General features: G+C 37.2%; 1 protein-coding gene across 1 annotated transcript in view; it reads left to right on the top strand.

Annotated features, from left to right (window-relative positions):
• The first annotated feature begins 3,506 nt into the window (after positions 1-3,506).
• LOC149791858 (uncharacterized) overlaps positions 3,507-26,963 on the top strand; it is a 31,031-nt gene continuing 7,574 nt past the window's right edge. Inside the window, exons 1-2 of the mRNA XM_089969487.1 lie at positions 3,507-3,582; positions 25,397-25,504. Coding sequence (XP_089825613.1) covers positions 3,507-3,582; positions 25,397-25,504 — 184 coding nt within the window. The remainder of the gene's footprint in view (positions 3,583-25,396; positions 25,505-26,963) is intronic.

Raw genomic sequence — 26,963 nt, forward strand, 5'->3', positions numbered from 1 at the left:
TCTCCCATGGACCAAGCAATTTTATTTTTGAATGGTCGGTGATGAGTGGTAGTTCAATTTGGTCTTTCTTTGTAATACAGTCGTTGTTATCGTTCCATGCGTATGCAAAGTTCAGAGATTGGTGTTGCTGCAAGAACATTTGGAGTGTCTCCAATATTTCTGAGGGACCTTGACGTTTGAAAAGAGGGCAAAAAGATGCATTTGGATGTCGTTGCAAGGAAACAAACTGATTTTAGTGTAGACGGTATATTTGAAATATGACACAGTATGTAAACTTGTAACATACAATATAGAGTTCAAAGATATTGCTAATTCTTATAAAACATTTGCTTAATACTGTAGGTATCTGGTACGATATTGTACATTAAACTTATTATATTTGTTCAATGTTTATTTGTTCTTTTAAATGGTTAATGGATCAGCGGGAGGCGGAGCGTTGTAAGGCGTAAAAGTGGAGTTAGCACATACAACAATATCAATGGTTGGCAGTTTTGACATTTAATTCTTACTGTATAAGAGTGATCACAATATGCAGAGCTTGTCTTGAAATAATATTGTCTGATGTATTGTCAAGATGTTCTTGAGACCTGTTATACAATTATAACATTCAAATGAACACAGGGAATGGTTTCTGGGTACCTGATTGCTAGTCCACGTATACAACAAAATATTTAAAAAATCGTATCTATGGGTATTGATTGGAGTGAGAAAGAGAGAAACTTCTTATATCGGCAGCTTCTTTGTGCAGCTTTGGTTGTCTGTTACACTTTCTGTGAAGAAAGCATCCAATAATCATGCATGTACAGCCATCAAAAGCCCAAAATAACTATAACTGTACTGTCAAATCGATTGTGATGGATATTTGGAATTATGTTATGATTTAAGTCTTAAAAATATATATCGTCACTGACGATTAATGATTAAATGCTCGAAATGAAGTTACATGTGCAAATAGAAGTTCATATAAATGACAAATAATGCATGAAGATGTAAATTGCATGAGTTAGAAGACATACTGAGTATTACAATGATCATGGTGAGCATAAATGCATACATACATACATACATACATATTTACGTAGATGATACATACATACATACATACATACATACATACATACATACATACATACATACATATATACGTACATACAATACATAACATACATAACATACATACATACATACATACATACATACATACATACATGCATGCATGCGTGCGTGCATGCATGCATGCATTCATACATGCATACATACATATACACACATACACACATACATACATACATACATGCATGCATGCATACATACATACATAAATACATACATACATACACATACATACATACATAAATACTTACACACATACATACACATATGCATACACATACTGTCATAGAATATGGCAATAAATAATTTGGTTTCGCCTTAGAACGATTTGATCATCTTCGTCGTACATACGTACAGCATTACCTAGGGTGAATAGTTGTTTTTCGACGTAAGCAACTGAACGAACATATACTTCTTCGTAGATTGCCTGCGGCGAGAGTTACTAAAAGCACGGTATGCACGGGTATTTTACCCTGACTAATACTCACTCTCCTGTGGATTTAATGCATGTTTCGTTTCTAACTGACACATTGGCATATTGATTTTGTCAAGTGAATGTTCTCCATTATTGTTCTCCAGCCATTGGGGTAAGTGTTATTGTACTTTATTTGATAGTGAAGCTTATTCAGTATTTAAACGTCGTATCGTGAAATGTTGCTTATACTACTACGTAGATTTGAAACGTTGTGAACTTTTGAATTACAAGTTGCTGTTAGAGTTTTATTTAGTAGCATGTATCTAATTCTGAACCTATTATTATGACCAGTCTGGTTTTATTGTAGCTGTAGCTGTTTACCGCTGTCTGAACCTGTTTATGGCTGTCGCTGTCTCGGGCTGTCTGTTCCTGTCTGTACGTATGTCTATCTGTATGTCTGTGCGCATGGTGGATCCATGAAGGGCGGACGTGGCCAATACAAGTGTTCCAACCAAATTTAGGAGAACTGTGAGATGTCGTTGCGTAGGTGTGTGAGGGTATCAGGCTATCTGTCTGACAGTCTCTGTGCCGATATGGAAGGTGATGTAACCATGAAGGTCTTACGAAGACGAAACCGCTAGTTTGTATATTTGTGCCCATGGTGGATTCATGAAGGCTGTGTACTGCCAATACAAGTGAGGGACAGCCCAAGAATCTGAGAGCTGTGTGGTTTGTCAGTGGACACATTTTCAAGTTTTACAAATATTTATGAATCTTACGGCTGTACAAATGACTGGGTCATGTTTCTTTCAATTTTGATTACATAAGATTATTTAATGTTTTTAATGATTACATGAGATTATGTGAATCTCACTTTCATTTGATAAGATTAGTTCGAATCTCACTTTCAATACATGATGTTACATTAGAATTTTTGAATCTTAGTCATACATGAGAATACTTAATCACTTAGTTTACCAATTTATGAATGCTTGGATAGAGTATTTGAATGAGACGTATGTTTGGAACGTGAAAGAATCGCTGTCTTTGTCGTATATATATATATATATATATATATATATATATATATATATATATATATATATATATATATATATATATATATATATATATATATTGTATATTATATATAAATAATTCATTTTATATTTTATAATATAAATGTTCATCTTTCATCGCATTGTGTTGTCATTCAATCCAAGCATCCATCCAGGTCTATCCTGTTACACATACACCCTTTATAGAGATACATATATATAGATAGATTTGAGGAAGAAAGGGGAGAGAGTGTCTGTGATAAATCTTGGATTGGCAAATAGTAAAATTTGTTCAAATTATAAGAAGCAATTCTTTATGTAATACTTTCTTCTGCCAACAACTTTCCCCCAGATGTTCAATAGGTAGCGAAATAGCACCATTAAATGGATAACATTGTGACTGTATTATAAAATGTAAGGTATCATCTATTTTAAAGTGTGTTCTTGTTCTTCTCTCCGTCGTGACTTCTTGAAGGACCCATTTATAATAGTCGCATTAAATCTCGAACTACAAATACGACTGTAGCAAAATTAACAATACATTTGTGTTTCGCCATGTTGTCTTTTGCTAGGTCACATCACATGAAGTCTATAGCTTAAATTTGTATTTTGCAAACAACAATGGATGTTTTCCCTTGCTTACCAATTTTTAACTTTGCTTAACAAATGATATCTAATATTTAGGGTAGAAAGAAGTGGCTTGCTATTGGGTAAAATGTGGTCAGTCAGTTTTCAATAACAAAATTTGTAACATAATTTAGGAACCAAATAAAGATCACATGATAAAAAATTCGTTCTGCCAGTGTGTCAATCTAGTTATTTACTTATATATATATATGGTTCTAGAGTCGTTATCGCTCAGTAGTAGCTCCTTTATGGCTGAGCTCTGTGAGTGGGTACTCCGCCACTCAATTAAGATAATGAGAGCCTTTGCAGGATTAAGCCAGATGGATCAGATACCAGATGAACCAGATGACGAGCAAGAAGATCTGCTCGGTGAGGTCATCGGTCTAGCCGATATTCTGGAGAGAGAAAACGAAATCACATAACGCTAGGGGGTAAACTTGCCTGTAAGAATATACAGAGTAAAGTTGATCTGTGTACACGAAAGGCTGTTTCCCCCCACAAACAACTTAGCGAGGCTAAATCAAGGACAACCCACCTGACGTATCAAAATCTTCTGGCGCCCTGTAATTAGTCATGTTATTACCTGGGTGTCACATTATTTACACCAAAAATAAAGTCAATGCATTATTGGCACAATATTACTTGTAACTCACTACTTCTGTATTGGGTATAACCTTGTGCGGCTCCAAATTGTCCCAACTTTTTACATTTACGTTTATGTATTTTCATGTCATAACCTTATTTAATACTCGCTCATGCCATCTTCTTGTTTCTCTTTTACCGGGTGGGGAGGTGGGGTTAATCTAGTAATCGCTATAAAATTGTTTCTGGACTGTCAGCAGGTAACTAAGGAAAAGTTGTACTTAAATATTTAGCACGAATGACTGTACTTTTGTTTGTGATGTCATTGAACCCTGATGTAGAATATATGTGATTATTAAGTGCATGTTATTCTCGATGATATCCAATATTTAAGTGATACTGTTAAACATATGCAATCCTTGCCTCCTTTATAAACAGTTGACTTGAATATCTTTCTTTTATCTCTTTACTAATATGTTTACAGCTGAAAAGTTTTACCTAAGGGGGAGACGTAGTATATTCGAAGAGTTAATATGAATCGTGGCAAACAATGATTGGCAAGTAGAACACAATGTATTAATCCAGATATTTAGGACTGTAAAAGGATATAAACTTTTATTTTTATATATATTTTCACTAGCACTGAATGGAAGTCGTAATGCACTTACAGCTTACGCAGAGTGAACATTTATAGAACGTATACGTAAATCCAACACAACTTGCTCACCTGTGGTAGTTATGCTTCTATACCAAGCAGATTTGTGTTATTCTTTCGAGACCAACTTTGTTGTCCATACAACAGTAACGGATACCTTATGAGAAAGTCAGCTGTTTGGCATTTATGTCCTGCTTTTGACTGGTAATATACATATGTTCCTAAGTCTAGGTGATAAAAGGCACCTAACCTTAGGACAACATATAAATATACGAAATTTAGTTCCTTGTGGGATTTTAACATGATCTGTTTCCACTACGTGCTTGTTCCTTGCCACTAAGTGATTGACAAAAGGAAGGATGAAAACCTTCAATCAGAATGTTATTTGTGTCTCTCGCACACTTATTTCAACTGGAAATGCACCAAGTCATGAACTAACGTAAAATAATGTAACTGTTATATTTATGTTATATCTATGTCACTGTGATGGGTTCAAATATAAATATACATTATATACAGTGACATAAAACTATTTATGTCACATTTATTCAAGATTTTGCATTTTATCATATTACAATTATTTTAATCTTATATCATCTCCATTAGCATTGTTGCCTCCTATGCTCTTAAAGTTAGCATGTAATAATTTTGTCATAGAAACGATAGCAGTTTGGGTTACCCTTATTGTTGCTGGGAGTTACAAACGTATGATACATACGATACTATCACGTTAGATGATTTACATTGCTTACATGTTTGATGCATTACAGTGATAACCCTATTTAAACTTTACAATACTTACCCGTTTGATGCTTGACAATGCTTACACATTTTATGCTTTACAATACTTACACGTGTGATCCTTTACAATGCTTATATATATATATATATATATATATATATATATATATATATATATATATATATATATATATATATATATATATATATATATATATATATAATACTTCACAAGGCTTATACGTTTGATTCTTTACACAGATTACAAGCTTAGTGATTTATAATACTTAAATGTTTTATGCTTTCCAATGATTCCAAGGTTGATGCTTTATAATTCTGGACCGTTATATGCTTTAAAACTTCTTGCACGTTTGATGCTTACAATGCTAATATGTTTTATGATTTACAATGCTTACGAGAATATTCACGTACTTTAAGTAAAGACTAAGTGGAAGAAGTACCCTGGAAAACCGAGAAGAACCAATCACCCACGAGAAGCTACTGGTAAGTTTTCTCACGTACCCAATTTAGCCGAGTCGGAGACTCGAACCCTTGCAGACAGAAGTGAGATGGCAGTGATCCGGAATGGTGTGCGCTGTAGACCACTGTAAAAGTAGTAGTTATATCGCGGGCAGTGATCATCACCCTCATTCAAACATGGTGCCGAAATAGTGCAACATTTGTACTACATAATCGGAGTCTTGTGGTGACTTAATAACGTTATACCATTATAGGTCTTGATTTCATTTAGATAAATGTTTTCGAAAAATGTGCGAACACGTAAAACACATGTACATTTTACCTTTTCATAAAGACAATTTTATTCTTGGACGCTTTATTTTCTGAAGTGAGTAGTTTTACATATAATAAAACTCTTCACTTTATGAAGGAAATAGGTCTTAAATTCTCGTTGCAGTGGTGCAATGCCTAAATAGAGGCTTGGCGTATTATGTCATTTATAGTTAGCACACTTTATTTATCGGAAATTTTGAAGTTGAAAATAGCTCAAGTTTCAGACTGACATTTCTTTTCGACACAAATGTAAAATAACCAGACTGAGACAATTACATAGCCAGATTAAGATAATTATATAATCAGGCTTTGACAATTTCATCAACAGGCTGACGAAATTATGTAACCAGGCTGATACAATTACATTAGAGTCCGAAACAATTACATAGCCAGACAGACATGATCAAATAACCAGACTGAGACAATTACATAACCATTCTGAGGCATTTATATAACCAGACCGAGAAAATGACACAATCAGACAGACAGGATTACATAACCAGACTGGGACAGTTACATAACTAGGCTGAGGTTATTACTTATCCAGACTCAGAAAATGTGTTCATTTGTTTACTAAATATTTTCCTTTTAAATATGAAATGAATAAGCAGGAGAAAAATTCTTACAGAAATTAAGAAAATATTCCAATATGCGTCTTGGAATCTTCATTATTTCGTTCGCTATAATTGTATTCAGACGTTGGTACAAAAGGTTGAGCCACATTCATTTTTTTTCTGGCATCAGCAATAAGGCTGATCGTATTACATCGTGTTTTTGGCAATTTATGCATATTTATGTTATAAAGTTGCTTTCACGCAATAATTACCTTGTTTACATTTACAGTTTGCACATTGATTTGATGGCATATAAATAAGCCTGGGTTCGGGATGAATTATATCGATCTTAAATGCTCAAAGATCAAAAGTGAACGTGGCTGAAGAAAGGAAAAATGTTTCTGCACAATCATTTGCGATAATTTCCATCCGAAGTTGCTGAACTTTGTGAATTATAGCAGCTATCAGTAAGAAAACAATACATACTTTCAGGGTCAGAAGATTAAAAGTCAGCCATCGTAACTTGAAAAGGAAAATGTTTCTTCACAATAACTGCAGATCTCCGACATTTCCAGCTTCCACATTTTGCAGATATCTTGCACTTATGACTCAAAAGGACAAAGGATAATGTCACCCCGAATGCAATTTACATAAACTTTTAAAAAATGCCTTTCACTTCGTGTAGTTTAGAACTTTGTTTTTAGTCAATAGGTCAATTGTCATGTTACTGAGAATGAAAGACTAAACAATTCAATCTTGTTTATAATGTTACTTTCATGTGGGTAGCTATTGATTATAGGTCAAAAGGTCGAACATCTACATATAATAGTATTATACACTGATTGCTGTAATGGCTTATGTGATCGCCACAGTGGCAATATTACCTTTTGAACAACAATTTTCCGTTGAAAACGTACATCTGGCATTATGTTATTCAGACCCGTATTTACATATTTACGCATTTTTTATGTTGGTTCTTCTTTTATTCTTTCTCGCCATCTCGCTGTATCCCTCCTAATCATCTACATCGGCATGTGCAGGTTTCAGAAAGTGTTAAATGTAGACGTCTAGTGTTTATTTAAGCAATCGATGAGATGTCTTCAAGATGTGCCTTAAAACGAACGCCAAACAGCAAAACTGCGACTTCAAGACGTTTTCCACATGTATAATGGACACTGGTTATATTTCACTCATACAATAATTCTGTTAGACAATCTGAGCACATTTTTAAAACTACAATTCTTCATTAAATACAGTTATTTTAATACCATGTTAACTCACTTTTGGTCGATTAATCAGGTGTTGATTAAGGTTTATTGGAAACCGAAATCAGATGAAAATCGAACATCGGTCAATGAGTCGTCTACATAGATAGACTGCAAGGTTATCAATGACACATAATAATGACTGAAATAATATCAAGGACACATAATAACGTACGTTTGAATGTAGAAATGAACAAAATGAAGAACGAAAATCATTGCAAGTAAGCTCATAATCATTATTGCCTTTATGTTCAAAGATCGTATGATATTAAGTCAGGTAGATACAACTTTTGTCTTGTGTTTCTCTGTTTTGTTACCTCACACAGTCAGTCTAAATCCAGGTATGAAATGTGCTAAAGAAAAAACAAATGTCTACAATTGCATACTGTCCAAATAAAAGAAGGTTAAAATCTAGTTTCTTTTCACCAGAATAATGAAGTTTGGAAACGCCTCTATGTTTAGCACCTTCATACATTTTTCATTATTAAAATTGAAGATTATTATCATCATCATCATTATCATTCTACATTATATTTATTATTATTGTTATTATTATTATTATTATTATTATTATTATTATTATTATTCATGGAATGTTATTGACTCTTTATTAAGATGACCAATATATATATATATATATATATATATATATATATATATATATATATATATATATATATATATATATATATATATATATATATATATATATATATATATATATATATATATATATATATATATATATATATATATATATATATATATATGAATCTAAAATCGAATTCCTTCATCAGATGTGTTTATATTTGACGTTTCTTTTTGCGTTACTTATTTCCCATTAACTCTAATAACGTTGTATTAAAATGCTGGCAATAATTAAACCTTTGCAACTCCAGATTGGTTGGATTAAATAGTCAGATATCCATATAAATAGTTTATAGTGGATTAAGGCCGAAATCATACATATTTAGCTGGATCATGTACACCATACAAAGATCGTCTACAACTGCAGTCATTCAGCTTCAGTCCAGTTGCTTCCATTAGAAAATATTTAACGATAAATGCATTTGCAATATTGTTAGGTTCAATTTTACAGTAAAGAAACAATGAATCAAACTTGAACAGGAAATCTCTCATGGATTTACGCGAACCTGCAATACAATTTCTTCAAAGGCTTATTGAGTTCAATATGTTTGAGAATTAGCAGCAGAGGGGGCGAATCGGACATTTTGTCCAATCGTCATTTGGTTTAATTAATACTTTCTGCACTCAGCGGATCCAGCGTCGTCAGCGCCTGGTAAAAAAAAAACGACGTCGTCGTCGGGGGGCAAATCGAACGTCATTTAGTTTAATATACTTTCTGCACTCAGCGATCCAGCGTTTTCAGCGTCGGGTAAAAAAGCGCGACGACCGCGTCGATTACATCGCCCCCTCTGCTGCTAAGGGGTTACAATGAAAATCTTTATGATCTTACAGAGTGATCACTAACTCCTCCTCTTGTAGATCAATTAGGTTATTTGACTGATCGGTAAGTCTGAAATTAATTCTCGTTAAAAACCGATTATGGCATCGCATATAGACTGGATTAATCGGACTCTCAATAATTAAAAATCCCGGAGGGGCTGTTGGTGAAAATGAATAAAGGATATACCCCTGTTGAGCCTGATTTGATTGCTTGGTATCCACCTGGTAACTCCCTTCGATAACATCACACACTAGATTGATTGCTATCACCGATGCAATATTTACGTTGTATGGGGCAATATGCCTACCACCCTCTCCGTTATCGTGTCTGAGGATAGTTGATGGACCGAGAAAATCATTAAGAGATTTTCTTAGTTCTGACGCGTTGTATTTTGGAAACTTGAAATCGGGTAAATCGGCTTCTGTGATATTATACTCGGTTAGGAATTTTTGTTTATTATCATCGCTGTTAGCAGATATTGTTTTAACGATTCGTTCATTGATATATTCCATGTCTGATATAAGTTGATTTAACACCTCAACGTGTTTTCGTGCTTTTGTTTTCCGTAGCTGTTCTAGTTGTGATTGGTAAATATAATTAATCTCGGTAAAAGCACCAATGATATCATTTAAATTAACTGTGACCGTGGCGGACGATTCAGGAGTTTCCTTATACGGAAAATACCATTGCATGGTATTCCTGTTTTGAAATATAAACCTGCTGGGTAATAACGTGTTTTTTATAATAGACAAATCATCTCGATACCCGGGATAAATCTCATGATACGATTGCGCATTCGTGTGCAAGTCCGCGGCGATTTCATGAGGTGGATTCTCAGGCCATCCTAGTATGGTTCTTATTGAACTGTTATAAATATCAACCATATACCCCGGTGTGCTTATTTCAATCGTCGACGATAACGTTGGTTCATGAACCGTAATAGCTATTTTTGATTCCTTTGTGGTAATCGATTTTATCCTGCGTTGAAATTCTTTATTGATTTGTTCTATTTGGTATGACCCAGTTGGTATTGTAACCTCCTTCCAGTCTGGGGTCCCATTGGGTTTATTTGTCCATGCAAAAACCAGCGAGTTATTAGGTTGTTGTCCGTTAAATGCATCCGCTCGGATATTAGGCCAACTGTGATATACTCGCAATTTTGCCAGCGCTATATCCTTTACTGGAACCGATGATGGGAAGTTCACACTGAATTCGGGTTTCGTTGACGTTATCGATATCATACTTGTTTGTACCGGAGTGGTGTTCTCCGCGATCCGTTGAAGTAATTGAAACCCTTCGGGGTTCAGCGACATTATTATTATTCGCTGTTTTTAGTGTTCAATTTCAACACCGAATATTAACAACTTGCTTGTTTTCAGGAGAATGTTTTAAGCCCATTGAAGTGGTTTCAGCGACGTGGTTTCCAGCTTCCAGTTGAAAATCCTCGATTTTTGACATCGCGGAGTCATACAACTGGACCATCTTGGAGAATTCAACATCGGATATGAACGAATTATCAATCGACAACGAGATCAACCCGGATAATTTCGAGTACGCGTCGGATACTATTTGATGTTTTACTGTATACTCGTTGAGTTTTTTCTGAGAACACGATGATATCTTTTTAGTGATTGCGTTGGCAACTCCAGCAATTGTTGTCGCCGCGGAGATAGCGATTGGAACAGCGATCGGGGCCATCATGGTCACCGTGGATAAAATGACACCGGTACCAGCTACTATACCTGACACCGAGTACACGGCCACGTCGATGGTGGTTATTTTTCGGCGGTATTTTTTTATTTTTACACGGTATTGTTCGGAAAGCGTTTTCAAGTTCGCGGAGAATTCTTTTACGGTATCGAATCGATATTGATGTGACGTCGGTGATACCTCTGATTCAATTACCCTGGTGGTCATTTTATTTTAAAAGAGCTAGTGTTTTCAATTACTTACTTAAATTATCACCACGAATTCCACATACCATGTGATGTTTGTATTGGTTAAATTTCTATCAACGGCTCTAATTATAAACCGTTCAGTTGCATCCTTGTCAGTGATTGTTGATATTGTACTGTTAAACCCGGATGAACTCGACGATGATATATTAAACTGCATCGTTGAAATCAATGTCAATCGATAAATGCCCTTGACGGTTGCGGTAATATTTACTATATTCTGTGTAGGAGTCCAAGTGAATGATCCGTGTTGAACCGTGTATACGCTATTGCCGATGCTCCCATGAGGTGTTTTCATTTTTTCAAGTTGCTCTGTCATTTTCGGTAGTCTGTCTTTAATCGCTGTAATATCAGTTTTGACTGCTCTTATTTCCCCTCCATACGCGTCTACACTCCTTTTGTTCGCTGCAACATTAGTTTTGATCGTTCCTATTTCCCCTGTATGCGCGTCTACATTTTTTTTGTTCGCTTCAACATTAGTTTTGATTGTTTCTATTTCCCGTGTATTCTCGGTCATACTTTTTTTGTTCGCTGCAACATCAAGTTTGATTGTCCCTATTTCATATGTATGCGCGTCTATACTTTTTTTGTTCGCTGCAACATCAGTTTTGATTATTCCTATTCCCCGCCAATACGCGTCTACATTTTTTTTGTTCGCTTCAACATCAGTTTTGATCGTTCCTATTTCCTGTGTATGCGCGTCTATATTATTCTTGTTCGCTGTAACCTTAGTAATGAGTATATTTATTTCCTGTGTAGACGCGTCTACACTCCTTCTGTTTGCTGCAACATCAGTTTTGATCGTTCCTATTTCCCCCAATACGCGACTACATTTTTTTTGTTCGCTTCAACATCAGTTTTGATCGTTCCTATTTCCTGTGTATGCGCGTCTACATTTATTTTGTTCGCTTCAACATCAGTTTTGATCGTTCCTATTTCCTGTGTATGCGCGTCTATATTATTCATGATCGTTGCAACATCAGTGTTGATTATTTTTATTATCCGTCCATTCGCGTCTATACTAGTCCTGATTGCTGCAACATCAGTTTTGACTGTTTCTATTTCTTGTGTATGCGCGTCTACATTATTCTTGTTTGCTGCAACATCAGTTTTGATTGTTTTTATTTCCTGTCCATACGCAGTGATATCATTTATAGTTGTTGTAATTTCATCCAGCTTGGTATCTTTTTTACCAAAGAATTTATCAAAGTTGTCATCGATCCTGTTAACATTTTTTCGTAACGTGTAAAATTGGCCCGACAGCGTTGTAAATTCCAAAATAGTATTTTTTATCCCTGTTTTTTTGGGGTCCCAAAAAAACTAGCGGTAGTGAGTTGTATATCGGTGACAGACTTTTCCACCTCGGCGAATTTATTCACCTGTGCGTCAAGTTTGGTCACCGATCTATCTAACATCATAAAACCGTCTTGGATTAATGTTACCCTATCCGTTATCGTCGATATATGTTCACCCGGTTTGAGTCGTCCGTCGCTGGTATACAACGCGATAGTGTCCTCGGCGGCATCACGCTGTCGTATTAAAACGTCGTCGAGTGACACATTACTGGATTTTAATTTACCCTGGCGGTCTTGAAATGCAACTATTTCGCCCGGGTCAACACTGGTTAGATTTAACGTATCAGCGATTTCATCCTCGATTAGTTTTTTTATGTCATCGGTGGCGGGCGTTTCCGTTAATTTTTTCAGCGCCGAAATAGGTCGTCCCCAGATATCAATCATTGTTATCTAATGTAATTGTCTCTAAATTTCCCACTAGTGTATTCGTTTACAACCATATGAGGTGGTTTCCGCGATGATGAAATCGCCGCGAGTACGTTCAATACCTCACGGCCGCATATCGGTGGGTCACTTAATTGCTGTGTTGGCAGCGTGGAATAAAAAACCGGGGCTGAACACGCCCAGATATACCGCATGAACTCGTTTGGCGGGGCTAACCCGTATGAATCAAAATAGACGATCTCACGCGGATCAATCGCGTATGCAACCCAATGAGTTCCCGCTCCGGAGGATTTATCGAGGTTAATTATACCGGTTTCAATATTCCTTGGTTTTGTTGGTAATTGATCCCTCATAAAAACACCTCTGAAGTTTTTTATCGCTAACGCGTCTGCGGCATCTATTAAATCAAAATTGGATAACGGAACCATAGACTCTTGCGTTAATAAACGGTTCCCGGTAGTCTTAGACCCTTCCCCGAGTACCATGAATACGGGGTTCCCGGTAGTCTTAGACCCTTTCCGGCTACGAATCGTCCTCGTTTCTTTTTTTTATAGCCTCTCCCGGTTGCCTTCTTCAATGCCATTCCCGCCGCGGTACCAACGGCTCATAACACTGCTGGGGCCGCCGCGGCAATCAACGCCGGAATCGCAGCTAACAACGGAAATATCCCACCGGTCTTTTCCATGTTTTTGATTGCTGCGGCTGAGAAAGTTATTTGAACACCTCGCTGTTTCTTCATTGCATCATTGAAATGTTTTATTTGACGTGTCGTCAATGATATTTTATGCTTGCCACCAGTCATCTGTGACGGCTTTAATGTTATTGTTTTTCCACATTGTTTAGCGGACTTTGATCGTAATTTCTTGACTTGACCATCGGTTAACTCTACACCGACAACACTATACGACATTTTTATTGTAAAACATTTATGTTTTTAATTACATATTTTCCACTGGTGCATCAACGATTCTCATTCGTCCACCAACACCTTCCAACAGCATTGATTTATCGCTGAGAATGACAGCAACCGCTCTATAATTAACACCACCCGGGGCTATACGAGCTCGGAAGTGTATATCAACGACGGATTGTCTCGTTAAATCAAGATGTTCCAACGAAAAGTAATAAATCGGATACAGGTTTTTAAAATCAAGTTGTGATATTTGCAAACCAGTGTCAACGTTTTGATCACGACCCATATATGACAGCAATCGATGATACACACGTGCGACATGGTTGTCGCCGTAATTAAGCTGTATATCCTCGGATGGTTCCTGTTGTCCGTTTATTCTCAGCGAAACATCCCTGACTCCTAATTGATCAAATATCATATGGCTGCGTTCTTGATTACCCAATCGATCCCTATTCTGTAGCGCTATAAATATATGACGCGGGGCTGAAACGCCTTGTTTTGATGCCAAGTGCCATGTAAATGTATCAGCGACATTATCCTCTTTAGCATCAGTTGTTACCGCTAGCCAACTCAACAACGATTTCCCCCCCTGTTCCATAAATGATAACAATCATACTTCCGTGGTAACTGATGGAGTCAACACCGGCATCCACAATGCTATTTTAGTTAAAACGACTTTACCGTTAGTGACGCCAGCAGCACGCCATATTGCATTGTTATTATCGCCCCTTCGCCCCTTTCCGGCAACATCTCCAATAGCGCTGATTCCTTTATCACGAATAACATCAATGGCTTTCATAGATAATTGTTTAGCTAACGGCGCCACCTTTGGAGCCATTCTTGTAAATAACCCCGCAATGGTGCTACCGAGACCATCTCCGTACCACGCGCGGTATACAGGCAATCGCGAGTTTACCACGTAGACGCTGACTGGTTTATCATGGTTGTAGTGTATGATCATCTTTATTATAAAAACACCAATGTTTTCCAATTAATCATCCACGAGTTCGTCAATGAGTTCTCGATATACATTAATGTCCATGATACCACCGGCAAATAACCGCCTGCAAATATCAGCGGCTTCATTAATAATTTCACGAGAGTTATTTCCGGCTCGTTTTCCTCTGATTAGTACTTCCAGCCGTGATATATCACTGAGAACATTACCAGGACAAGTAACACTAGCGTTTGAAAAACCGTAGGATTTTTTACCAGAAAAGTTTCCAACGGAGTATCCTTTTCCGCGCTTTGTTTTTTTATTTTTTACTTCCTTGAGGAATGTTGTATAATTAGTATCACCGTGTAATGTATTTTTATATTTATTTGCTAAATACACTATTCTTGCCCAATTATCTATCGACCTTATATTTTTCTCGTAACCTTTTTTGATATACCCCTCTCGAAAATCCTTATCAAAGTTTACAACAGTAAAATTAATCAATTCTTCCTCGCTGTCGAAGGCTCTAATTCGATCTATTGCGGACTTTGTAAGTACATTACGGGGTGTATTCTCCTTTATTTCTTCTTGTTCTTGTATTTCTTCCGGTATTTCTTCCTCTGGTGCTCTTGCAGTAGCACCTGGTTCTTCTTCGTCGGCCATTGTAACATAAGGTTCTTGTGGGTCCGTTATAGCGAGTGGTGGTGGACCCCCCCTCCGCTGGTGTGTTGTAGCGACTGCTATTTCCGCAGGAAGTGTTTCCAGAGACTTTTTGTTTGTTCGGTCTGAGCTGCTATCTTTTCAAGCGCACCGAGGACGGGCACAGTTGTGCTTTTTACCGGGGCAAAGAGTTGTTCGCTTCCAACAGCAAAATCAGTTTGTAGTTGTTGCCGCGTTTGAAGTTGTTTTCGGACCCTGTCTCGTAACGGTATGAACTTTTTAAGCGCTGCTATCCGCTCCCTGGCTAGCCGAGTAGTAAGTGATTCACCTACCATTATTGCAAATTGCTCCGCAATTTCTAATTTCCCGCCGAGTCATCAATTTTCAATCCTGTGGCAGGAATATACCCAAACACCTGTCGCGTCAGATCAAACGCAATCGTCTTACTATTTCAGTATTACAGGACTATTGTACCACGCGACCTATCGGGGAAAAAAAAATGTATACAACGATGTGCCACTTCCGTTACGCTACCATTAAATCGGGGGCTCCACGGGGTTTTCGTCTATAATCTTTCTAATGTTTTTAATCTTACTAGAAATCTCCCGGCGTCGTTCATAAACACGTCCGAGTTTTTTTCGTATTGTTTCAACGGCAGTGAATAGCCCAATGAATGCATTTACGTCATTGCGGTACAGGTTTTCATTAATCGTATGTTGTAATCGTTTTATAAAAGAATACTCGCGGGCCAGGGTAAAACGCCCCCGTTTCGATTGTTCGTTAATAATTTCATAATCGGATAATATTCTTTCGCTGTTGAGACTATCAGATAATTCAATTCCTTGATTTTTTAATTTTGAAATCTCGGTTAATATATTATTGATGTCTTCGATATTCATATTCTTATAAACATCTTATTTCTAATATAAAAAAAAATTATTTTTACAAAATGATCTCTAGGCACATAAAGGTGCTATTAAGATCTTTACTGCCTAGAGAATTATATGATTGCGATCATAAACCCATTTGGCAATCTCGCTGGCGCCCTATGACGTCAGAGAGACCCAGAGGTTACTTAATTAACTTAATTAAGGACAAGCCATCAACAACACATCTTGGAACCCCTTGGGTGCCTTCGCATCCATCTGAGCCCAAGGGGACCCCGAAACATACATCTCCGGGAGGGAGGCCTAGGGTGACAAACGTCATCGTAGACCGCCCAGAAGATATGCTTGGGGGGACATCACTACATGTACTTAATTAATGATGGGACGGCACAAGACGGCACCGACATAAAACGGTGGGGCGGAACTCTACGGTCAATTCAACCAATCAAAAGCAACCCAATTAAATTAACCCGGTTGCATGATTGTGAACAAAAGACAACCACACGCCCGGGTCAAAAGCGTGGGTTAGTTTTGATTGGTTGAATCGGCTTTCGAAAGCCCCAGGCTTATAACGAGTCGGCTTATATATAAGGTGACTAATACAACCGCGTCAGTCACAAGGTGTGTTATTGTATTTCGTTAAATTACTTAAAAAACGCTATCAATAGCGTTTAAACAACACTAAATACTTCGATGAAACATAAAACAGAATATTACAGTTGTTTGTAAAGCACGGGTGGGGGCCAAGAGAACCATTACGAACGCTTTGTAAATGATATCCACAAAATTCACCTCTACATGATTTATTGCACAGGGTTGTCGACCCAATCATCAACCATTTGCAGTGATTCATTATACTATATTCTTTCATTTAAATACTTGTTTTAATTATATGGAGGAGTTCGAGAGATTAGCAGCAATTAAGCCCTGGAAAAATATTAAGTTCAATCTCGATAGAGTCCTCAAAGACGCACCAAAAACGGCAATAAACGATAGAACCCTGTTAAATAAAATCCGTGATTGTATCAATGAATTCAAGCGTGATGGTGCATCTCATAGTTGGTCAACATTTCGAATTGATGGCGTTGTTGATGCTACCATGAACGACAAACGCGCAGCAACGATAATATCACAACTTGACGGTAAAAAGTATTTTTTCAGAGTAAAATTCATTGTCCGGGTGGAATCAGGTAATTGGATCATACTTGATAAATTTGAACCAGTTCTCAGCGACAAGAAAACAGTCATTGTTAGCCGCGACTCCAAGCCGGGGTTGTTAACCGGAATTGACAAACCATACTATGAACGAGCGTATCCTGAAACAGCAGTTGTTTATGGAATATACCCGTTAAATAAGAAACCTGATATCGGAAAACTAGCGCCAATGAAACAGTCAACGGGATAAATTGTGTAGCAGAATGAGTAATAGAGCATTTTACAAATGCGTGTCGAGGAAACAAATTGACTGATTTACGACGTAGCAAAATCAACCAATGGGGGGAGACAGTGCGCGAGCGAGGAGCAACCATCAGCGACATAGCGAGATTAGAAACGTCGTTGAGATTTCCAGTAACCGTTACAACGATAACCGGTGAAGTATTATACGAATCAAAGTATAGATCAAAGGGAGCCCCAATCAAAATTATTGATCATAACGAACACGCATGGACGTCCGCGATCACAATATTTCCACGGGATAGAACAGTAAAGTATATACCTGAAGAATTCCTGGGAGAACAATTCTCCAAGGATGGTTTTCTCGCGGAGAGGAAACTATTTGATGCTATTGCTTGTTTGTGTAAAAACGACCCCGTATCAGTGTGGTTACTTCGCAGCGCTGAAAACGATGCGGATACCTTTGATCAGTTTGTAAGACCAAATGGCGAATTATATCGCACTGAAGCGTTTCACAACAAGATGAAAAAAACCGCCATGGAATTTGGAGAGCATAATGAACAACTGCTAACAAATTGTTTTACAATTCCATCGGTTGCAGCTCATTTTGCAGCAAAGAAAAATGCGTGGAGACCAACACGCAAGGAATTTCTACCGGATGTACAATCCAGTTGTTTGGAATACTATCACGGTGGACTATGGAACACTAGATACAACCGCGACGCTATGATTTCCGTTGATATGGTTGCCTGTTATCCAGCGAGTTTTCTCGGGTATGGATCCGCCGCTGAGTACTTTAAACGATTTGGACACCCCATACATGAAATGACTCGTGTTGCTATTAATGGACCACTGCCTGATTTTGATTTAACCGGATTCGCTCGCATAGTATCATTTGAATTCGCGGCAGGACTTCATCGCTGTTGCTATATTTGGATTGGTAGACACATGTCTGAAAAGAAGTGGTTGCCAATAGCGCTGCTACGGTATATGATTGATTGTAAAATGCCAATTTCGTTGATTGTCAGTGACGCGATTATATCATACCGGGCGCAGACTGAAGTCTGGTTACCAGAACCGGAGCGTCTAGATAGCATAATTGACGAATCCAGAAAACAGATTGATGCCGACGAGGAATATATCGTCGAATGGTCCAAAAAGATATTCAACCAACGAAACCGCGAGGCAAAAGATCTCGGTAGAAGAATAATTGGTAAGTTCACACAAGGTGGAAAAAACTGCGACTACAAACGATATTGCTTACGGCTGATTATAGATGACGCAGAATATGATTTCGTAATCAAGGACGCAGTGGCGAAAAATAGATACGTGAACTGCAAAACAGCTTTCTTGTCCAATGGAACAAGGTTGGGTACAGTTGTTACTTACAGCGATGGAGACAGCCCGGCATATCCACATTTGAGGGCGTCTATGCTGGGTTACGCCGCTATCAATTTATTCTCGATGATAAATAGATTTCCCGACACCGCAGTTAGAGTTGCGATTGATTCATTTTATATTGACGTAAAGTATAAAAGCAACGTAGCTGTGCTTACTAGTCCGGACGAGAGTTGGGGTACATGGAGAATTAAAAAAGAAATACGACGCGATTATTCCCCGTCAGCAGATGTCACCGTTGAAAACAATTACTTACACGGTGATAAATTGTCAAAGTGGTCTAATGCACCGCCGATATCCGACCCAATTTGTAGATACAAAACAGTTTATTTAAACGGCTGTGGCGGGTCAGGAAAAACGACTCGGGCAATTGAATTATTTCGAACGCGGGCAAGTATGATTGTGCTTACACCAACGCATAGACTAGCGCGAGAGATAAAGCAACGAAATGTTGACGCCGTTACTTATCACAGCTTTTTTCGATACAGCGGCGGTGAGTGGACTCCTGATCGAATGGGTGAAAAATTTATTCCTGAGGTTATCATCTGGGATGAAATATGTACTGTTTCGTTAGATGTTTTACAAATGTTTCTTGAGTGGTTGCTGCGCGCGAATACAGCGGTGATAATGTGCGGAGATCATGGTCAGCCACCACCATTTGTCGGCGAGGGTCCACATGATTGGTTAAAGGGTTTTGTGGACTATTATGAAGAAACCGATACTGATTACCGAGCACTTGATGAACAACTGCGCGAGGTTAAGAAATTAATCAGATTACAGCCGGATAGAATTCAATGTGAAATAATCCGCGAGGTGATTCCGGAAACGCCGTTAAATGAATTCTGGGAAACATGGAGACCAAATGATTTAATTGTAGCGAGCAGAAAGATAGTCAGAGACACACTTCAGCAAAAGTTGTTTACGTTGCATAAGGAAAAGTTTCCAACGCGCCCAGTGCCGTTATGTTATAGACCCGCGGATACACGGCGGCAGAACATTGAAGTTGAAATTCCAGGCCTGACAGCGTCAGGGACAAAAAAACAAATTCTCGTGCTGAATGATATCGTGCTCGTTGATATCAGCGTCGTCGAGGACGCGCTACGTGCTGATAAATCCCCGTGGACGCTAGGATACGCAACAACAATACATTCCTCGCAGGGATTGACTATCACGGATACAATTGTTTGGATAGTTGATAATCGCATCGAATGGTCAAATCTAGTCTATCTTGCAGTGTCCAGAGTACGGAGGATAAATCAGCTTCGAAGAATTGTTATTGACGAAGCCAGTGACAAAGTCACCAACGACATCATCGATGCAAGCGTCATTGATAGAAAACTCTCGGGTTACCGCCAACAGGATAAAAAAAAAAAACAGCGGCGTTTTGATATTGATGCCGAATTAATAATTGCGTTACGACAACAACAGAATAATCACTGCGCGACTTGTAATTGTATAATGAGTTGGCGTTATTCGGATAAAGACGCTCGCCAATTTACCGTGGACAGGATCGATAACAGTCTCGGTCATGTCAAAAACAATGTGAGGTTGACCTGTCTTGAGTGCAATAGACGCAACGGCGCTAGTTAAGACCACGCGGGGGTAATTGAGTATCGTCAGGTATCACTTGTAGTTGCTCGCGTGTAAACCCCCGCTGTGGGGCAGTTGAATCCAGTCTATAGATCGGTGGTCTATCAGTTGATCGTGTTATCGTTGATATGTTATGTGTGGTAACACTCCAAATAGGATCAGTAGCTCTTTTTTTACCGCCTTCAAGCTCTCCTGGTTCATATAGATATCTAACAGTGACATCGCCGAGAATCGGCTTGGAAACGCTATCTATTTTTGATCCTCCGGGTATATACTTTTTTTTAATCGCGTCACTGGGCTTCATGTTGATTGCTCGGGTAATCTCGTTATTTAACGCTGCAATTACGCCTGGCAACCTTTTGACCCATTCACGAGATCGTTTTTCTTGGATGAATTCTTTTGCGTACTGATATCCAAATAACCGTTCAGCATGAGTCCGATTGAATCGTTCAACAATTGCCTGATCACGATGTAGCGCAGTATGACCTCGTCGTATCGCGACGCTATGATGTTTCAGCGTTGATAGAACAGCGCCGCGAAATTCACTACCAGGATCAACTTGTAATAGATTTGGCCAGCGCAGAGGACCTCTTCGATAAATCCGCTCAAACGCATCGGCTACTTCAGTTGCTGACTTTGTTTTTAACGGCTCCACTTGTTTGTATCGACTCGCAACATCAACTACGGTTAGCGCGTATTTGTAACCGTTGTCATGCGGCAGAAATAGTATATCAGCCTGATGAACCTCATTAGGTACGCTGACATCAAAGCGCGAGAAGTTGATTTGTTTAGGCGGTGGTAGATAAATTTGCCATATAGCCTGTTTGGATAACCAATTAGCCGCAGTGGCCCTCGTTACTTTTGCAGCGCTTGCAAGCTTACCAATTGCGGCCTTCCCCTTCCAGTATCCTCTCGGAGAATAATAGATGGATTCCATGTTGTTATTAATTACCAGCGCCCATCATTAATTTACCTTTCATAGCCGATTTTACCAACCATGAGGCCAATTTTTCTTTGAAGGATTTATCAGGAATAGCATTTAACGCGTGAATTAATTTTACATCCGCGATATGACGCTGTTGCAGATCGCTACTTTTATAAGCAACATCTTGAGCATGACACGCCTTATCGATAGCGTTTATTGGATACTCACCGGGTTTGGGCTGATTTTGATCATCGAGTCTGATATCTAATCGTGTTCCGGGGCCACAGTAGCTATATCCCGGGAGGTGCTTTTCTCCTGGATACTTTGCCCACGGTGTTCCGGGGAGTTTTGATAACTTGGCTGCAATATCACCTCCTCGCTTTTTTTTAAAACATCCCCGGGTCTAATAGAAATAAATCTAAATTTCTTTATACCGCATTGTATACACTTACCAGTAAGTGCTGATCTGTTATTTCTTGTTGTAACGGTTGTTATATCATTTGTGCCAGTACGCACTCTACACTTCACACAATATAGATCCATAATTTATGTATAGAGATATGACTATAATTGATTTTTCGGCGACTAAAACAAGAGAACCAGTTAAGCATGTTGCAGCGTTACCAAACTCGATCCGGATGATTATCATCGGACCATCTGGATCCGGCAAGACGCAATTGTTACTTAATTTAATAATGAGATGGATGAAGTGGGATAAGTTGTATTTAATCGCCCCTAGCGTAGATGATCAACGATGCTACGAGGTGTTGAAAGATTTTAACGAGAATGCATCAGCGATCGCTGAAAAAAATGTTATTGAGTTTATTACAGATATCAATGATGCACCAGGTATTGATGATATTGATGGCGACGTTAACAATCTAGTCGTGTACGATGATGTTATGTTAGACAATCAAAAAAACCCAGCTAGGATATTTTCCAGAGGCAGGCATAAAAACACTGACGTGATATATGTCACTCAACGATACACTCAGATTCCAAAAGTAATCAGAGATAACTGTAATATTCTTGCTGTATTCAACGGCGTTGATACACACACGCTACGAAATATTTGGCAGACATGGTGCGGCGGTGACATGGACTTTAATGTTTTTCGAAACTTTTTTAGTCATGCTCAGTCGACCCCACATGGATTTGTAACGATAAATTTACATGATCCTCGGACACGATATCGTATCGGACTTGACCAAATATTTGGTTAGTTGTAAATAACTCCTTAGCAGCAGAGGGGGCGATGACATCGACGCGGTCGTCGCGCTTTTTTACCCGACGCTGACAACGCTGGATCGCTGAGTGCAGAAAGTATATTAAACTAAATGACGTTCGATTTGCCCCCCGACGACGACGTCGTTTTTTTTTTACCAGGCGCTGACGACGCTGGATCCGCTGAGTGCAGAAAGTATTAATTAAACCAAATGACGATTGGACAAAATGTCCGATTCGCCCCCTCTGCTGCTGAATTAGGAATATAAAAAAGGACGAAGAGAACGAAGAGATTAAATATTAGCGTTAGTGGATCGATTACAAATCTAAAATTTCATATCTTGAGAAGCAAACCGATGAATATTTTGAGATGCTCAAGAATGTTTAACAAGAAATTAATTACTCTGCATATACTTATAAACTTTGGAAACTATTTAATGTGTAACAAACGTAATGAACTTACCGCAGCGCTAAAAGCAATTGAAAAAACGAGGTATATTGAAATATCAACCGTAAGAGAGTAAGGCAGACAGATATAATACATGTCTGGAACAATACATTCACAGCAATAATTGTTAGAAACTTGTTATGTTTATGCTAAAACTTTGAAAGATAGACTAATATGCCTTTGCAAAAGTCTTTACAGTTACTGAGGACAAAAGACTCCAAAGAAATCACTATAAAGATAGTGGTCTTAAGTAATAAGTTAATCTCAGATAAAGTAATGATAAATATACGCTGAAGCAATTTCGATTTAGTATTTACATGATGTAGCAAATCAGCTCAAACGTTTAAGATAAAAGAAACTTAGCAATATAATTTTACATTAAAAATGTATAATAAACAATAAAGAATCTAGTGAATACTTAAAGGTTTGTGGAAAAAGATATAGACGAATCGGATGAAAAATGTAAATCTAATATATTTTGGATGCAAGGAAAATGTCCTTTGATGGATGGATGCTACATAAAGTGTAAGGGATGTGGCAGTATTGGGTGATTCATGAAACCTAATAATTCTGGTTAATCCAGTAACATATATAGAAGGAAAAAAATGGATTAATATAAATGCTTTGAAATTGAGACCCTGTTGTGGTCAGGTAATTACGTGCAAGCTTTACATATATATTTAACACCATTAATTGTGTTTTTGTACGTTCATTGTAAGGTAATCTAGAAAATAACATCACCTGTTATCATTAAGTGTATGTTTCTAATTTAAGTGGCATTTAAGTAATATTACTCAACATATATGATGAGTTCTTTTGGTATATAACTTGGGACTTATGTAACTCTTTTATTTTCCCTATGTTAATATTTATACACCTGGAAAGGATACGTTTTCGTAGACAAATGTATAATAGAGCTGGATTTAGTTTGGGTCGTGGCAAATACAGTATACAAAAAGGTGTTAATCCGGTTATGCAAGACTGTAGTGGGTGATTCATGAAACCTAATATTTCCTGTAAATCAAGTAACATATATAGAGAATATAATGGATTAATATAAATGCTATTAAATTGAAACCGGGATGTGGTCAGGTAACTGCGTACTTTCTTTACATATATATGTAACACCTATGATTGTGTTTCTGTACGTTCCATATAAGGTAATCTAGAATATGACATCACCTGTTATCATTAAGTGCAAGTTAAATGACATTTAAGTAACATTACTCATCATATATGACGAGTTCCTTTGGTATATAATTTTAATTACATTATTATGTACAATAGCCATACAAGATGACATACATACATACATACATACATACATACATACATACATACATACATACATACATACACACACACACACACGCACGCACGCACGCACGCACAGATACATACATACATACATACACAAGCAAATAATTAGATATACATTTCAACATGGATGCATACATGAAAAGTGCATTCATACACAAACATAAAAGTATATATGCGTACATTATGTGGTGCAAAGAAAGCACTGTGGATGGATATTGGCTTTAAGACTTGTGTCTCCTTTGCTGCTTATGTACTATTCGAAAAACGTGTCTGTATTATAACTTCGATAGCATATATATATATATATATATATATATATATATATATATATATATATATATATATATATATATATATATATATATATATATATATATATATATATATATATATATATATATATATATATATATATATATATATATATGCGCATTTATCACTTAGTAAGAACGGAACGGGATGTCACCGACATTGTAAAATGATTTTGTTCTGATGTTTCGAGATAAAGATTTATTTCCTGTAGAAGAAATTTATAGTATGTTCAACTTATGACCTTGTTACAAAGAAACTTATTCTAGGCAATCCTTTTAAAAATTTTGCAACATAGCTTTTGTTGATTGTTTCAGTTAAGTTCCTTATAACATTTTCAATAAGAAAGCTGAAACATGGCACGAATAAAATTAGATAATTAGATCTAACCTTTAAACTTTGACCTCTGCCAATCCTATATATTAGAATCTAGCGGAGACGACCACCAGTGTTCCGACAGTTGCCAGCCAGTCCAGACAATGAAAAGAGCTGTCTACCTTTTCGTCGTTTGTCTCTTTGCCTACATTCATTCAGGTGGGTGCATATACATACATACATACATACATACATACATACACAAACACACAAGCACAAACGCATCTCTAATTGATACTATGTTTGAACACATATAACGTATACAGCATCAAGATTATACATATTATATTATTTTGATCCTGTTTATCATGAGATCGGACCAAAATAAATATAATTTATTGTTAGATATTAGCTGATATTACAAGCTTATTATACACTGTAACACGATACCATGCAATTTAATTATATCACAACATTCTCTGTTACTAGTGGACAATGGTTCCCAATGTTCCTCAATCGACGTATTCTTTTCCAGTTTGATTGCAATAATTTTCCCCATATCATAGCGGTATTAGAAAAAGAACTTTCGACCCATCTGATCTTGGTATTACCCCTTTCATTTTGGAACATTTTGACGTAAGAACTTTACATATTAAATTAAACCCTGAAATCAAGAAAATTCGTGTTTAAGTTCAAAGATATATCAAAGTCAATAATAGTTCACAGATACAAAAGCATAGAATAGAACTATGACATTCATTTAAATTCTCATATTATTAGCAGATGGAACATATATTACTCTTTAAATGTACCGCTTCATTTGATTCTTTAAAATGCAGGGCGCAGTTAATTGTGCAGATGTATAGTTGTAAATATGATGCATATGCTATATTATGTTTAGAATGGTTTTGCTTTATATCTGTATTTTAATTTGGATGTATGGACTTTGAAGTCTGAAACAAAGAATCCTTGTCTTCTCTTATCTTAATGCTCACACCATTACCTTTTGACAGTTGACACATTGTTCTCTCATATACGGAAGTTCATCCAAAATTGTTTGCATGAGATCATCACGTGTCCGGGGCATATTTGTCTCTATTAGCAGTTTCAAAGCTATCAAGATATCAGGAGAAACACTTTTATGTCATTTTTTATAATGTTATCACCTTTTCATCCCCTAATTTATAGCAGGTGCTTCATTTAACATATTTGATCTTTAAATAAACTTATTAAATTTCTGTTTGGCAGAAGACCTTTACGCGTCCAGTCATGATATTTTCAACGCTATTAAAATGTATCAATATCTGTCATTACCAAGCAACCTTGAGAAGACGTTTGTCATACGCTCGCTTTTAACGTTGTCCACTCTTGACTTCTAGATAGACTAAAGATTAATATATTTAATTTCATACTAAAATGGTACGCTGTTTGGATTATCCTTCTTTCTTGTGCAAGTTATAATGCCCTTGCCTCAAAACAGTTGAGAATGATTTAGTTTTATATCTGTTATAATTACAACTCCCGAAAAGTTTTAGATTTGAAACAGAAATGGGTTTTGGGATTTTTGTACTTTTCGTACATTCCATACAATCAAATACTTTTGTTTTGTAAATGTGTCTTCCAAGCTTTCAGAGTGCACTTCGTTGAGCCTAGGTATATGGTATTTTTTGAGAAGGAC

This window comes from Sinohyriopsis cumingii, chromosome 9 (genome assembly GCF_028554795.1).
Source record: "Sinohyriopsis cumingii isolate HCF-2022 chromosome 9, ASM2855479v2, whole genome shotgun sequence".
NCBI lineage: Eukaryota > Metazoa > Mollusca > Bivalvia > Unionida > Unionidae > Sinohyriopsis > Sinohyriopsis cumingii.